The sequence below is a fragment of the Melanotaenia boesemani genome, chromosome 10 (assembly GCF_017639745.1).
Source record: "Melanotaenia boesemani isolate fMelBoe1 chromosome 10, fMelBoe1.pri, whole genome shotgun sequence".
NCBI lineage: Eukaryota > Metazoa > Chordata > Actinopteri > Atheriniformes > Melanotaeniidae > Melanotaenia > Melanotaenia boesemani.
In genome coordinates this window covers 21,258,014-21,270,557 of record NC_055691.1, presented here as the reverse complement: position 1 = coordinate 21,270,557, position 12,544 = coordinate 21,258,014, and the positions used below count along the sequence as shown (strand labels likewise).

General features: G+C 37.3%; 1 protein-coding gene across 1 annotated transcript in view; it reads right to left on the bottom strand.

Annotated features, from left to right (window-relative positions):
- Nucleotides 1-12,544, bottom strand: part of nell2a (neural EGFL like 2a) — a 75,610-nt gene that overhangs the window by 31,725 nt on the left and 31,341 nt on the right. The window contains exon 13 of the mRNA XM_041997898.1: nt 1,382-1,507. Coding sequence (XP_041853832.1) covers nt 1,382-1,507 — 126 coding nt within the window. The remainder of the gene's footprint in view (nt 1-1,381; nt 1,508-12,544) is intronic.

Below are 12,544 nucleotides of genomic sequence, written 5' to 3'. Positions count from 1 at the left end.
GTCTATTTTTCTCATATATAACAGTGCAACATCTAGCGGTAGAAGCTACTGAGACCAGCCGTTGCAACAACCACAGTCATCTGTTATGCAGCTAGAGAACAAAGACTGTAAAACATCTACACAATCTTTTCAGATTGAATTGGTTTCAACTTTGATCAGGAACAAATGGGTCTGCCGCCTCCACTCACAGTCTCGCTACTTCACAGGTTCTCTATAACTTCCTCTCTACTTATCACACATACGTGCAGAGTACATTCGCACGCCATATGAAGACTGCACGCACACAAACTGTACACACTGTACTCACTCAAAAAAGTCCACAGTCACTTTGTCACTTCCATCTTTTTCCTCAAAGTGAGAGGATAAGAAGTCTCACCTACTTTTAAATCACTTTTTAAATGTTGTAAATTGAATAGTAACAAGCGACTTGTTACTTAAACTGTTAGAATGCTGCAGAAAGGGGATGTCTTCAGTCATGTTGCATTTTGTACAGGTTTTTTTTTTTTAGCTTGGAAATAAATGCTCCTAAATTATTGTAACATTATTCAAACCAAGCTGTGAACTGAATCTGCCTGAGAAACTGTCTTTATGCCTCATACTAACTGGACCATGACAATCACAAATCAGCTGTCAGTGTTAAGTAGAATTTCAAATGTTGATAGTTTAAGGTTGTATTTGCATCTTTAAGATGATAAATGCTTTGTAATCTGCACTAAACAAATGTACCCCAGAAATAATTCTGCTTTTTGATAGAATTCAGCATTTCTCTGCCATTTCAGTAGTTTCTCCTGCATCATAGAGTCACTTAAGTCGCAAGGCTTGTTTTGATTTATATGTGTGTGCATTTTATGTTAATGTGAGGTTAATAATGAGAGTAAATCTAACAGAAACAAACCAAACTCTGACGTTTGCCCCTACATAAACACAGCAAATGAACAGACAGAATGTGTAGGATTTTAAGATAGATCCACAGAAAAATGTGCTAATACAGACGCTGTCTGGTGTTGACAAAAAAGAGAGTGTGTGGCAGCATGGCAACAGCTTACAGTGTGTTTTGCAGGTATTGCTTGCTCAGTAGGTGTCCTTGTCATAACATGATTTTCCTTTTTTTTGCCTCATGCTCTGATGTAACATCTCACAATGCTCAAATTGTAACATGTGCTTCTTGACTCCACTATGTTTGTATATGAAACCGTTCTCTGCTGTACAGACTAAGAAATATTTACATCGGTCTCTACTCATGCAGTGATAACAAGAAAAGCATTCTCATGTGTATAAGCTGACATTGTTTCTCTAGAAGCTGAAACTCAGAGAACCAGAATGAACACAGAACCATCTCTTCTTGAGTCCTGCCTGTCAAAACACAGGAGGAGGAACTCACCTGTGCAGGAATAGTCGTCGATCCTGATGTAACCTGTGTGGCAGATGCACATGAAGGAGCCGGGGGTGTTAACACACATGGTGTTCTCTCTGCAGTAGTGCTTCCCTTCAGCACACTCATCAATATCTGAAGAGAAGAGAGAAAAAAAGCGAAAACATATAATGAAACAACTCATGATTTAAAATGGGAATTAAACTGCTCTACCATGTTGACAATGATTAATTGTTTTATTTTAATTACTATAGTCCCTTGAAGGATTTTTACATGAACATATGAATCAGATGCACTTTTACAGTTATCCCCAGTGTTATATCATTGCTTATTTTTAGTGTCTCCCCCTTTCTGGCATCATTTTGTCAAGCAGGTTCTTGCCACACATGGCTCCTAAAGGCTTGTGCACAGCCAGTGAGAAAAGGCTATTTGTCTACATCAGTGGGAGACGAGGTCAACATGCAGATGGTCCATGAGAGATGGGTGCTGAGCATTTAAAGTAGTAGCACTCAATTTTCTGTTCAAAATACAGCCCTCCACAAAGTAGCTTAGCCAGAATTTATTCTGGCCCTTCAACTCATCTCGATGCTTTAAACATATTTAAATCTAAATGACACTATGAAGTAAGAATTACCGTGTTGCAGAGGTTCATTTTGAAGGCTGTGCATACAAACACAGGCCCTTTACATCCATCTTTGTCTGACTAGATCAGGGGAAGCACCTGTGCAAGTAGAACAGATCTCTAAGCCCTTTTATTTGATGCTGAAGTAATCCTTGTCTATATACACTACCGTTCAAAAGTTTGGGGTCATTTTGCCATGGGATTCAATAGGGAAGTGACCCCAAACTTTTGAACAGTAGTGTATTTATATATACAATATAACCTATCTTATCAAACCTCTTAATAGTTTATTCAAACTTTTTATATTCATACTGGCCCATGTTGGTTTTACAACTGCTGCCATCAGTCCAGAGCGCCAGAACTGTTTGATACTACATTACACAGGATTTCAAAACTTGAATTTCTTTTACAAAATTTTACATTAAATTTACGTTAATTATACTGATGGTATAATTAAAGCACCATTTTTTTTATTTATTTATTTATTTTTTTTTTACAAAGATTACTTTGTAAATTTTTACATTGATCCAAGAAACAATATTGGTTTAAGCATGATGTTAGCAAAGTGACATGTCATTTAGTTTTACTCTTTCTCTTTGTCACCATTAAAACATCCTCATTTATGGAGTTTTTTTTTTGTTTGTTTGTTTGTTTGTTTGTTAGTTAAGAGAAAGGAACATACCTAAAGCATTACCCTTTCTGTCAATCATTATCATTTTTTGTTTCTGTGACTCACCCTTATCTCATCACTTGCCTCTTTCCTTTTTCTTAAAGGCAAAAGAGCTTCCTCTCATCCCCAGTGAATGATTTCTCAGCTCACCACTGCTCACCTTACCTTGTATCATCACTGTTATCCCAGCATATAAATTCTTGTTTAATAAAGAATCATATGTATTTCATCAACGGTCTGATCCATATGAATTAACCTCTAAGTTTTGATTAGTCAGTTGTCTTTTAATGGGAAACAATCATCCATATATTGAGCTTTCTAGAACAAGGTTACTCTCATGTTACTCCATCTTTGATGTACAAAGAATTATCCACAAACATGTTACCTAAAAGCTTCATAAACCGATGCTGTTAGTGATGTTTTTGTAAGTTTTACTTGAAGGTTTTCTGTGACGCAGTTATTAGGACTTGGTTAGGCCACCTTTAAGAATATCATTCAATAGATTGTCTCTCATTATTCCACATTTGGATCTATATTAGCTGTTGCCCTAGCAACAGCTATTCCTGGGGTCTAAACTGCATGCCAAACCTTCAAACAGAAGATGCATAGCATTGCCAGGATAAACAAATTAATCTAGATAATGTAATGCAATCAAATGCAATGCAATGTGAACACAGATCAAACTGAACAAACCTGGGCTTATAAAATGCTCCAGCGTTTCATCCCTATTAATACCACAGGTCAAATGTGGGTGCTTTTTGAGAAACAAGTTCCATATCCTTGACGTTCCCACTTTATTATTCCCTCATTGTATTCAGTTTGTCTATGAGCACAGAAGGACATTCACCCCTGAATATGTTCTGTGCCAGGTGCATTCACAAACAGCGCTCTAAATTGAATTTCAATAGATTTGCATTGGCATTCACTCAGCTTGCATGTCCTTGAGTAAAGAACTACTCACCACCACGCAAGCTAAGACCCTAACACCTGCCAACAACTGTGATATTCACATTTCTTCACTCAGTCCCATTAATACTAGCTGCCTTAAGCTATTCAGAAACCTTGCAGATAAATGATGCAGTCAGACAACGGCCAACCACTGATTGAAGTACACGTGTCCTTCACAAAATGAATATGGGATAATTAAAACAGGCATGTTGGGAGAGTTGAAAGATAATAGAAAGTGGATTGAGGGGCAGACAGCAGGGCAGGTAAGTCTAAGATCTGTCACAACGTGCATTACAAATGAACCACGGGAAAAAATGGGGGGATAGGACAGATATGTGTGTGTGTGTGTGTTGGGGGGGGGATATATATATGGTCACGAGGTTGTGAACAGGGGCATAAACGTGTGTACTGAGCCTTGAGAAATATGGAAAAAGAGAGTTGGAAATGAAGGGAAGAGAGGTGAAAACTTTGCATAAGGGTATGAGCAGTTAAAAAGGCATGAGACAGAGATTTGGAGAAAATCAGAAGTAGAGAGAAAGAACTAACAGAAAGTAGGAGAACAGAGTCAGTCTGTCAGTGTTAACCTTGAGCAGAGATCTTAAAGAACTGCCTCCCTGCTTTCTCATTGGCCATCCATAGTACGACTTTGATTAAGAACCTATTAAGTAAACTCATCCATCCCACCCCTAGTGACAGCAGCTCCGTTTGTTAAAACAATATGTCAGGAGGTGAGATGATGAGGGTCGCAGCACAAACGTGTGGGGGAGAGCAACCATCTCCATCTCCATTAACGCACTCCATTTTCTTGATTGGCCTGTCACATGGACACACGTGATGTGCTAGGCAAAAAAGTGCTGGCCGAGAGTCAGCTGCGGCTTTTATCGCTGAATAGAGTGCTCAGGGTCAATCTGTTGCCACACAACGATGGATAGCTTCAAAATGCATGTATGCGCTCTTTTCCCCACCTTCTTAGATTCCTGAATAACAAGTGAATCAATCACAGTCATATCTAAAAAAGGAAGAGGAATTGCTTTGCATTGTTTTGGAGAAAATACACCCTTCTTAGGCACTAGAGTATCGATTTTAATTTCCAGCCAAGAGATTATGAAAGCTTATTAAACTGTTACAACCTGAAACTTCCTGAATGTTACGAACTAGTTCAATCATCATCCAAAGTGTTGTGTTGACATTTTCAAATGATCTTGTGACAATATAAACAGAAATTAGCAGTTCATTACTCTCCACATGCAAAACATGTATTCTAGGAGGGACTGTCCCAACTCTCAGTACACCAAGGTCTGGGCGTGACAAGATAACACTGCCAATGCCTTTGGAGGTCCCACAAAGACAGCAAAATCTGGGCCCTTTTCACTACCAGCAGGCTCCCTTTTCCACTTTATCTCTCTTTCTTTTAGCCTTTTCTTTCTATCAATCCCTTCCCTAACCCCCCACTTACTCAAGCAGATTGTTTTCAATAAATGGCAGTGGGACATGGCTTGCCAAAACATTCTGATAGTCCTCAGTAACCAGCTCCCTCATGCCCAGATATATAGCAGCCAGAGAAAAGAGCAGTGCGACAAAAGAAAAAAAAAAAGTTGTCCCGGCTGGCCAAACAGTGTTTTTACTCAGCAGAATTATCTCCACTGTTGGTCTTGTGGGTTACAGCCGACTTTTTAGATATTAAAATTAATGGGGGAAAAAATGTTGGCTTTGAGGACTTTTTTTTTTTTTTTAAAGGTCAACTCTTTCCAGCTGCTGGTGGTACAGGCGTACAATAACAGCCAGATATAAGACTAGTGTGGTAACGTCTTACATTTAACACAGAGGCATTTTTTTCCTCTAAATGTACAAATTCCTTTAATAATTCATAGATTAAAAAAAAGAGTAATAAAGCACAATTTGAAAAGGTGATATTTTAACCAAATTCTGAATCGATTGACTTTTCAAGCATGTTAGGAGGGCTTGACTCTAGCACTGTTAGCGCAATGGGATGCTGCATGTAACACAATGAACTCTTCTCAATCTTTCTTAAAAACTAATGAAGAAAACAAAATTTATAGCTTCTTTTCTGAGTCTTTAACAAAACATTTTCAGTACCTTTTCAAACTAGGTAAGTTGTTCAGTCAACACAAAATAAACAGATGCAAAAACACTCTTAAAACATTCTGTTAAACTAAAACCTCAGTGTAGGATGGAGCAGCAGTCAATTAAGATGACTGAGTGAAGAGAATCCCATCAGCAGGCAACAGGAGCAGAAATCATTCTTAAGCTGCAGTCAGTCTAAATACTATGACGCTCACAATGTGATCAATCACTGTGAACATGTAGAAGCTTGCTACCTGACTTAGAACGATTAACATCAAGTGAAGGAATGATAGAGGGGGAGGAGTGTGTGTGTGTGTTTATGTATGATATTGTTTTTGTTTTTTTTGTCAGTGTGCAGACATCCTAACTGTCCCCAATACTCATCCACATGTGATAATTTCCACATGCTGGTGAAGTACCATCCAATTTAAAACGTGTGGATATGTTTTGCTAACATCTACTAGCCTTTGATGTGAGATTGGGAGTGTGCTTTCATACATCATGTTAAGCATGTACTTAACATGCTTCGATTCTGTATGACTCAAGAGAAGCCTGGTGAATCTCATGGACAAAACAGCCTTGTTTACGAGCAGCAGGCGTGAATGGGGCTTTGCTTTCCATCACAGGTCTCATTAATCTGGGAAATGTTTCGATCGATGCTGCATCATCATCCATCACTTGTCATTGTAGGACTATTTGTATCCCAAAGCCTGGAGGTCTAAAGAATCAGAGGGGAGGAGCAGAAAGCACAATAAGAGCTCTTTGAAAGGCTGATGACAAAATCAGCCTTATTGTATATTTTCTCTCTTTTCATTGTTACTGCTGGAATTTATTTTATTCTAATTGCACTCTTCAGTATAAGTTCCTTTGGGCTACCTACGGGCTGCTTGCGATTGTTTATAGATCTACATAAAGACTGTTAACATATCCACTCAAATTAAAGTAAAACAAAGGTACTAATTAATTTACTTCCCAGATATTTTACATATATGTACAATATTTTCACTGCACAGTCATTTCTGGACACATTTAAAACAGAAACAGAGGCAATGAATTACAGTTAGCATAAAAATTATAGATGTTTATCCTTTTTCTGAAGTAAAAGTATAAATAGCGCAAGAAATTGCATTAAAGTTAAAGTATGTACTTGTTAAATTTAATGATCACACATAGGGTAATAAGTATTATAAAGTATAATATCTTACTGTATTTTTACTTGGACAGAATATCAAGCATATTTAAAATTATTTTGATCTAGGTCAAGTTAATGCATTCACAACCTTTTATCCTTGAGTGTTTTTTAAATAAAAAGCTAAGGTGCACAGGTAATTATTACAAATTAAATAAGTTTATCTGCAACTTAATGAATATTAAACAACAAAACATCAACAGTGGTGGTTGTTAGCTGAAGAACATGCCAGTGTTGCTGGTCTGAGTTAGGTCCACTGTACAGAAAAAAAAATCTCAGAAGAATACATGGGTGTTTTGATTACTGCAGATTTTTCTCTGCTTTTGTACCTGCTGATCATATGTAAACACAATTTTGGCTGGAATGTTTAAGAAAATCTAGGGTAAAGATTTTAACACACTATGACTGTTATGTTTATGTATGAACTGGAAAAGCAGGAATTTTGGCTTTCATTGTTAAATTGTGTGCCACTATTTACTGAATGTTCACTGATCGTCTCTCTGCTTATCTGGCAACAGTGCACATAGCCAAAATAACTGGTTCCAACCTTACTAATAGGACTTTTTGCATAGCTGCATAGAGGTGTACTACTTGTTTGTTATATTGAAGAATAGATACATCAGAATGTGCTGTGGAGTACACTGATATATAACACAATAATGACAGAAGAACATACCAACCATATCATAACCCGTTGGTGGGAGAACTTTGTGTAGGAGGTGATTTTTGCATAAGAATGGTGAGAGAATTTTCACGTGTCCAGAACATTGGCATGCATTGGATTGAGCTGCTTTAATGCTACACTGATCACCTGTCAGTCCTGTCGGAAAAAGTTGCATGCACATTATGTTAAACTGGATCTGTAAATGCCTGGAGGCAATTTCAACATGGCTGCCAAGTTGTGGAGCTTACCTCTGGAAGGACTCATTTCAGGGTAAATTTGCTGCAACCAGTCCATAAGTGGAAATCATAGAGGCGACAAGTGGGTTCAAACCCCTAAAAATACTGACAAAATCCCCCCTTAAAATTTTATTCCAAACATGATCTAGTTGTATAAATTTTATAGATAATTATATATATATATATATATATATATATACAGTATATGCTGGAAATGTTTTGAAAAATTAAGAACTGTCCTCCTACCTGTTTTAGTCCACTGTCTAACTATCTGAGCAAGAAGCTACTTTCATAGACTATTTAAATTTATCAGACCTATTTATTCTTCTCTAACCCTCAATAAAATCAATATAATTGTACCAGGCTGCAATTTTTTACACTCCATTAACCCTCAATTAATACAGAGTAACCATGTGTCCCAGAGATTAATGAGTATGGAGTCACAAGAAATATCCACAATGAAAGTTATCACAGTTTCCCTGTAAATGAGTTAAATGTGTTCCCGTCTGCACAAGGAGCGGCAAGAACAGCTCTCACATGTGGTATATGGGGGATAGTGCTTGAGCAGGTCTAAGATACTGTTATTGACACTGATGGAGACTGTCTAGATGATGGAAGGATTATTTGTGTTGGGTGACATTTCACTGGGGTCACAGAGGTTTACACACACAAACACACCAGTCAGGGTGTGTACACATTTCCCTGAGTGTATATGAACCTGATTCATCTGAGTGTGTGAGGGTCAGAGCCTCAGCAGGTGGGGAGCCCAGAGGCCCAGGGCTCATCCTGACAGTGATTGAGGTTTGGTGGGGGCCGTGCTCTTCGCTAGATGCCAATTAGCCTGCTGCCACCTTGTGACATTTAAAAGAAAACAGCAGCGATCGGGCTGATCTGTGCACATACACCATATGTTCACATGCTATGCACATACTGTACAGTCCTGGCCTACAGGAGATAACACATTCTCTGGACAAACAGCTGACATTTTTAATCAGTTATTCCATTGAAACTGCGGTCATTGGAGATACGTTATAATAAAAGAAACATAATATTTTATGATTTTATGACATTTTCCTGTTTGGCAATCTCTCATAAACCAGTCTGTCAACTGTCTGGTTTCTGCTCTGTCTCTGGCTGTTTTTGGAGACTTTTATATACCTGTCTTTCATGCATGTCTGTTTGTTCCACGCCCTTTTGCTCATGTTTATTTGTAGCACATTATTGTTTCAGTCTGTTGCTGTATGAAGTGTCTTTAAAGCACTGGTTTACACCACTAACAGTACGTACAATAAGAGAAACATTGTTTTGTTTTCTTAAATACATTGACAACCTTTAAAAGAACAAAATGATCACGGAAGTGAATTATTAAACAAGTATTTCCATATTTCTCTACTGTCATACTCTCAGTTTTTTTAAACTTGTGTTTAAATATGAATCATTGAGCCACATTGTTATTCTTGGCACTATAGTTTCTCTTCTAATACCACAGATTGGCCATTCTGCTGCTTTCACTGGGACACCAATGTGTGATATTCAGCTTTAAAATACTTCCTATAATTTTTATTTAGTCTGGTTTAGTTCACAAATGGGTCCAGTGTGTAGGATGTGATGAGAAACAGCAACTAAACGAATGACCTTCACTTTCCCCTCCCCTTTAACAAAACAATATATTTGATGTATTTTTAAACATTTACATAATCAGTAAATTCAGGGTGAGCGCTAAAAAAGTGCTAGTTAAGATAAACTTAAGATATTTGTTTTTGGTTGATTATTTCTTGCTTGTAAACCTGCCTTAGTTTCATCAGTTCTGTTGAGAAAAGCCAAAATTCCCAACTTCTTTCAAAACCCCAAACATCCCACAGTTTTGGTGGTCATAAGTTGTTTTATGTGTTTCTGGCTGAGCGTGATACATCACATTGATATAAATTCAATAACCTGACTCATTATATATAAATCATAAATAAAGCAAGTCAGTAAAATAACACACTCCAAAATATGCTGTACATCAAAACAGAGTATATGGCACACACTGACCATTTCGATTTCTTATATTTTACAGAACATCATTTTGTATTTCACATTTCCCACATGAATGCTATATAAATATCTAAGCAGCCGTTATTTACAAGCAATTCTGACAGGCTGTTTCTGAAGTGGGGCGTTTCAAAACCACACAACAATGGGAGATATCCCTATGCCTGCAGCCCTGAACAATGCTGAGATGAATAATGGTATTATCTCAATATGTTGAACCATACTGATTGTTCAATTTAGAGACAATCACACAGTCTGTCACTTTTCCACTGCGTGCCCCTCTGTCTAATTCTATCCTAAACACACACATGCATGTTGCAAAATAAGCCCTCAGCCTTACAGCGCTGGGAAAATAAGATGAAGAGAATTTTTTTTTCTGTTTGGGGAACTCAGGACTCAAGTACACACACACTCACACCTGCACACCCCCACACACACACACAAAGGGAGGGCTAGTATCCCCTGGAGTTTTCCCTACTGCTGTGTCTATGAAAAATTTACACAGGAGTGATCTCATCTGCTATTTTGAGCCCATCTCTGACCTAGGAATGTTTTAAAGAGCTAGTGTCTGACTGCTCGTTCTGATGTTTGTCTTTCATTTTACAAAACCTACTGAAATGTTGAGCATGCATCTGTGTTGCATAAAGCTATTGCTTAGTAATGTTTCTTGATCCCTTTGTGATTTATGATTTCCCTGTTGCGTTCGGTACACAAACAGCTTTAAACTTGGACTTTTCCTCTAATGTTGCAGGCATATCCAAATGGAAACTTGTCTAGAATTGTAAGCAGGTGATTTCACTTGTCTATTTTTGTATCTCCTGCAGCTAGAAATTGTTATTTCCATTAAGCTAACGCAAGCATTCTCTCATCCACCTGCAGGATTCTCAGTGGTTTGGAAAGACTTCTTTTATTCTCAACACTGGACACATACACACTCACAGTGTAAGTGACTACAGACAAAAAGAAAAAAAAAAATCAATTGCTTTTGAGAGAACTCCATCAGCAAATTGAGTCAATTTCAGGTTTCTCTGTGAAGTCTCTGATGCAAAAGCTCACCACAAACACTACAATCCAATTTCATAGCAAGAGCCAGGCTGCTCTTTAGATGAATAGTCTTGGTCTGAAGTGTTGATGTTGGAGATACAAGTCTGCTTGTACTTACTTTTACACATAATGAAACAGGTTGCTCCTTCCTACATCTACAAAAATGAACTGCTGAAAGTGTTCGAGGAGTTTAGATTGGAAGCATGTGGTAGCAATGAAACGATACCCAAACACACTGTTGACAGAATACCGTGTTCGGTTATTTTTAGCAGGTTTTTAGAGTCTTGATTCCAAATCAGAAAATAGTTCAGCTGTGTTTTCAGAAATGCTGCTTTAAAAAAGCAGTCACGTAAAAAGGAAAGTACTTCTGCTTTTAATTCTAAGGTTTTATGTATCAGGACATAAGAAAAAAAAGTCCTTAACAGGTCTTTAAAGTATGCAAATATAAAGTCAGCTGAAGTAAATACATCTTTCATTTACTTCCTACTAAATGGGCTGTGTTAGAGCTTTCTCTATGAGGATTGGATTTGAGTTATGATTTATGAAATGTAGTTTTCTATAATTGCCTTGCTTTCCAAATTATTTACTATAATAACAGTCCTCTGATGTGGTAAAAGTAATTGCTGAATGAAGCTATGCTTGAAATGAAGGACTTTAACTCTGACTGTTTTTTTTAAGAATGTTTCCCAGATTTATGGATATGTTGTAAATCCTACAAGATAATAATCTTTGAATGATCCTTCACTGAAGACAGTTTTTCATCCTGACATAAAACATAATGTAACAAACAGATTCTGTCTTACTGTGTAATTCAGCTTAATACTATGACTGGGATTTTTTTACTGCAGAGAGCAGTCTGCACAGTCTCAGGTCAAAAAGCTCAAATATTTTAGGTAGACAGCTGGAGGAACCAATCCCGAACATTTGCTGGGTGGTGCTTTTAGTATAAGCTGATGAACTGACAAGCTGGGGTGAATCAGATGTTGGAAGTTAGCACAAGCTAGCATAAAAAGCTGAGCATCCATTGTGGAAGGCCGCAGACCTGGAGTGCCCAAGATATATGGGCTAAAGACAAGAACTGTCTGGCTGTAAGAGCTGACCAATGACTAGTCCATTTTCTAATATTAAAATAACAGAACTGCTTGGATGCAAGATTGATTAATCATCATTAATTCAATGAATGATCGTCATTCACTGAATGAGGAAACAGTAAAGTCATATCCTAAACCATTTAAAGACGATTTAACATTGTGTGTAACATTTATAGTGTCAAAAACTTAAAAATATACAATTCTGAGAAACACAGATGAGTCTTGAGGCATTACCAATCGCTGGAGTGGAACTTCATATATGAAGCATTTTTTGTTGGCATTTCAGAAGAGTTTAATGAGACATTAATATGCTAGTTAATTGCTTTTTATACCTGATCTACCAATTAACTAGCACAGCTGCTAAGCTAATATTATTTTGTATATTTTAAACATCCTGAAGTTATGATATACAAAGGAATGCAAAGGAAAATGCAAAGGACATGCTTGGCAATAAAATCCTAAAAGTATTTAGAATTGTACTTAATGACATGGGTCATTATTGTTCAATTTGAAACACTGAATGATGTTTTCAAGAAGCCAACATTTGCACACTGATCAGTGACGCTTACATTTGTCATTTGATTAACTT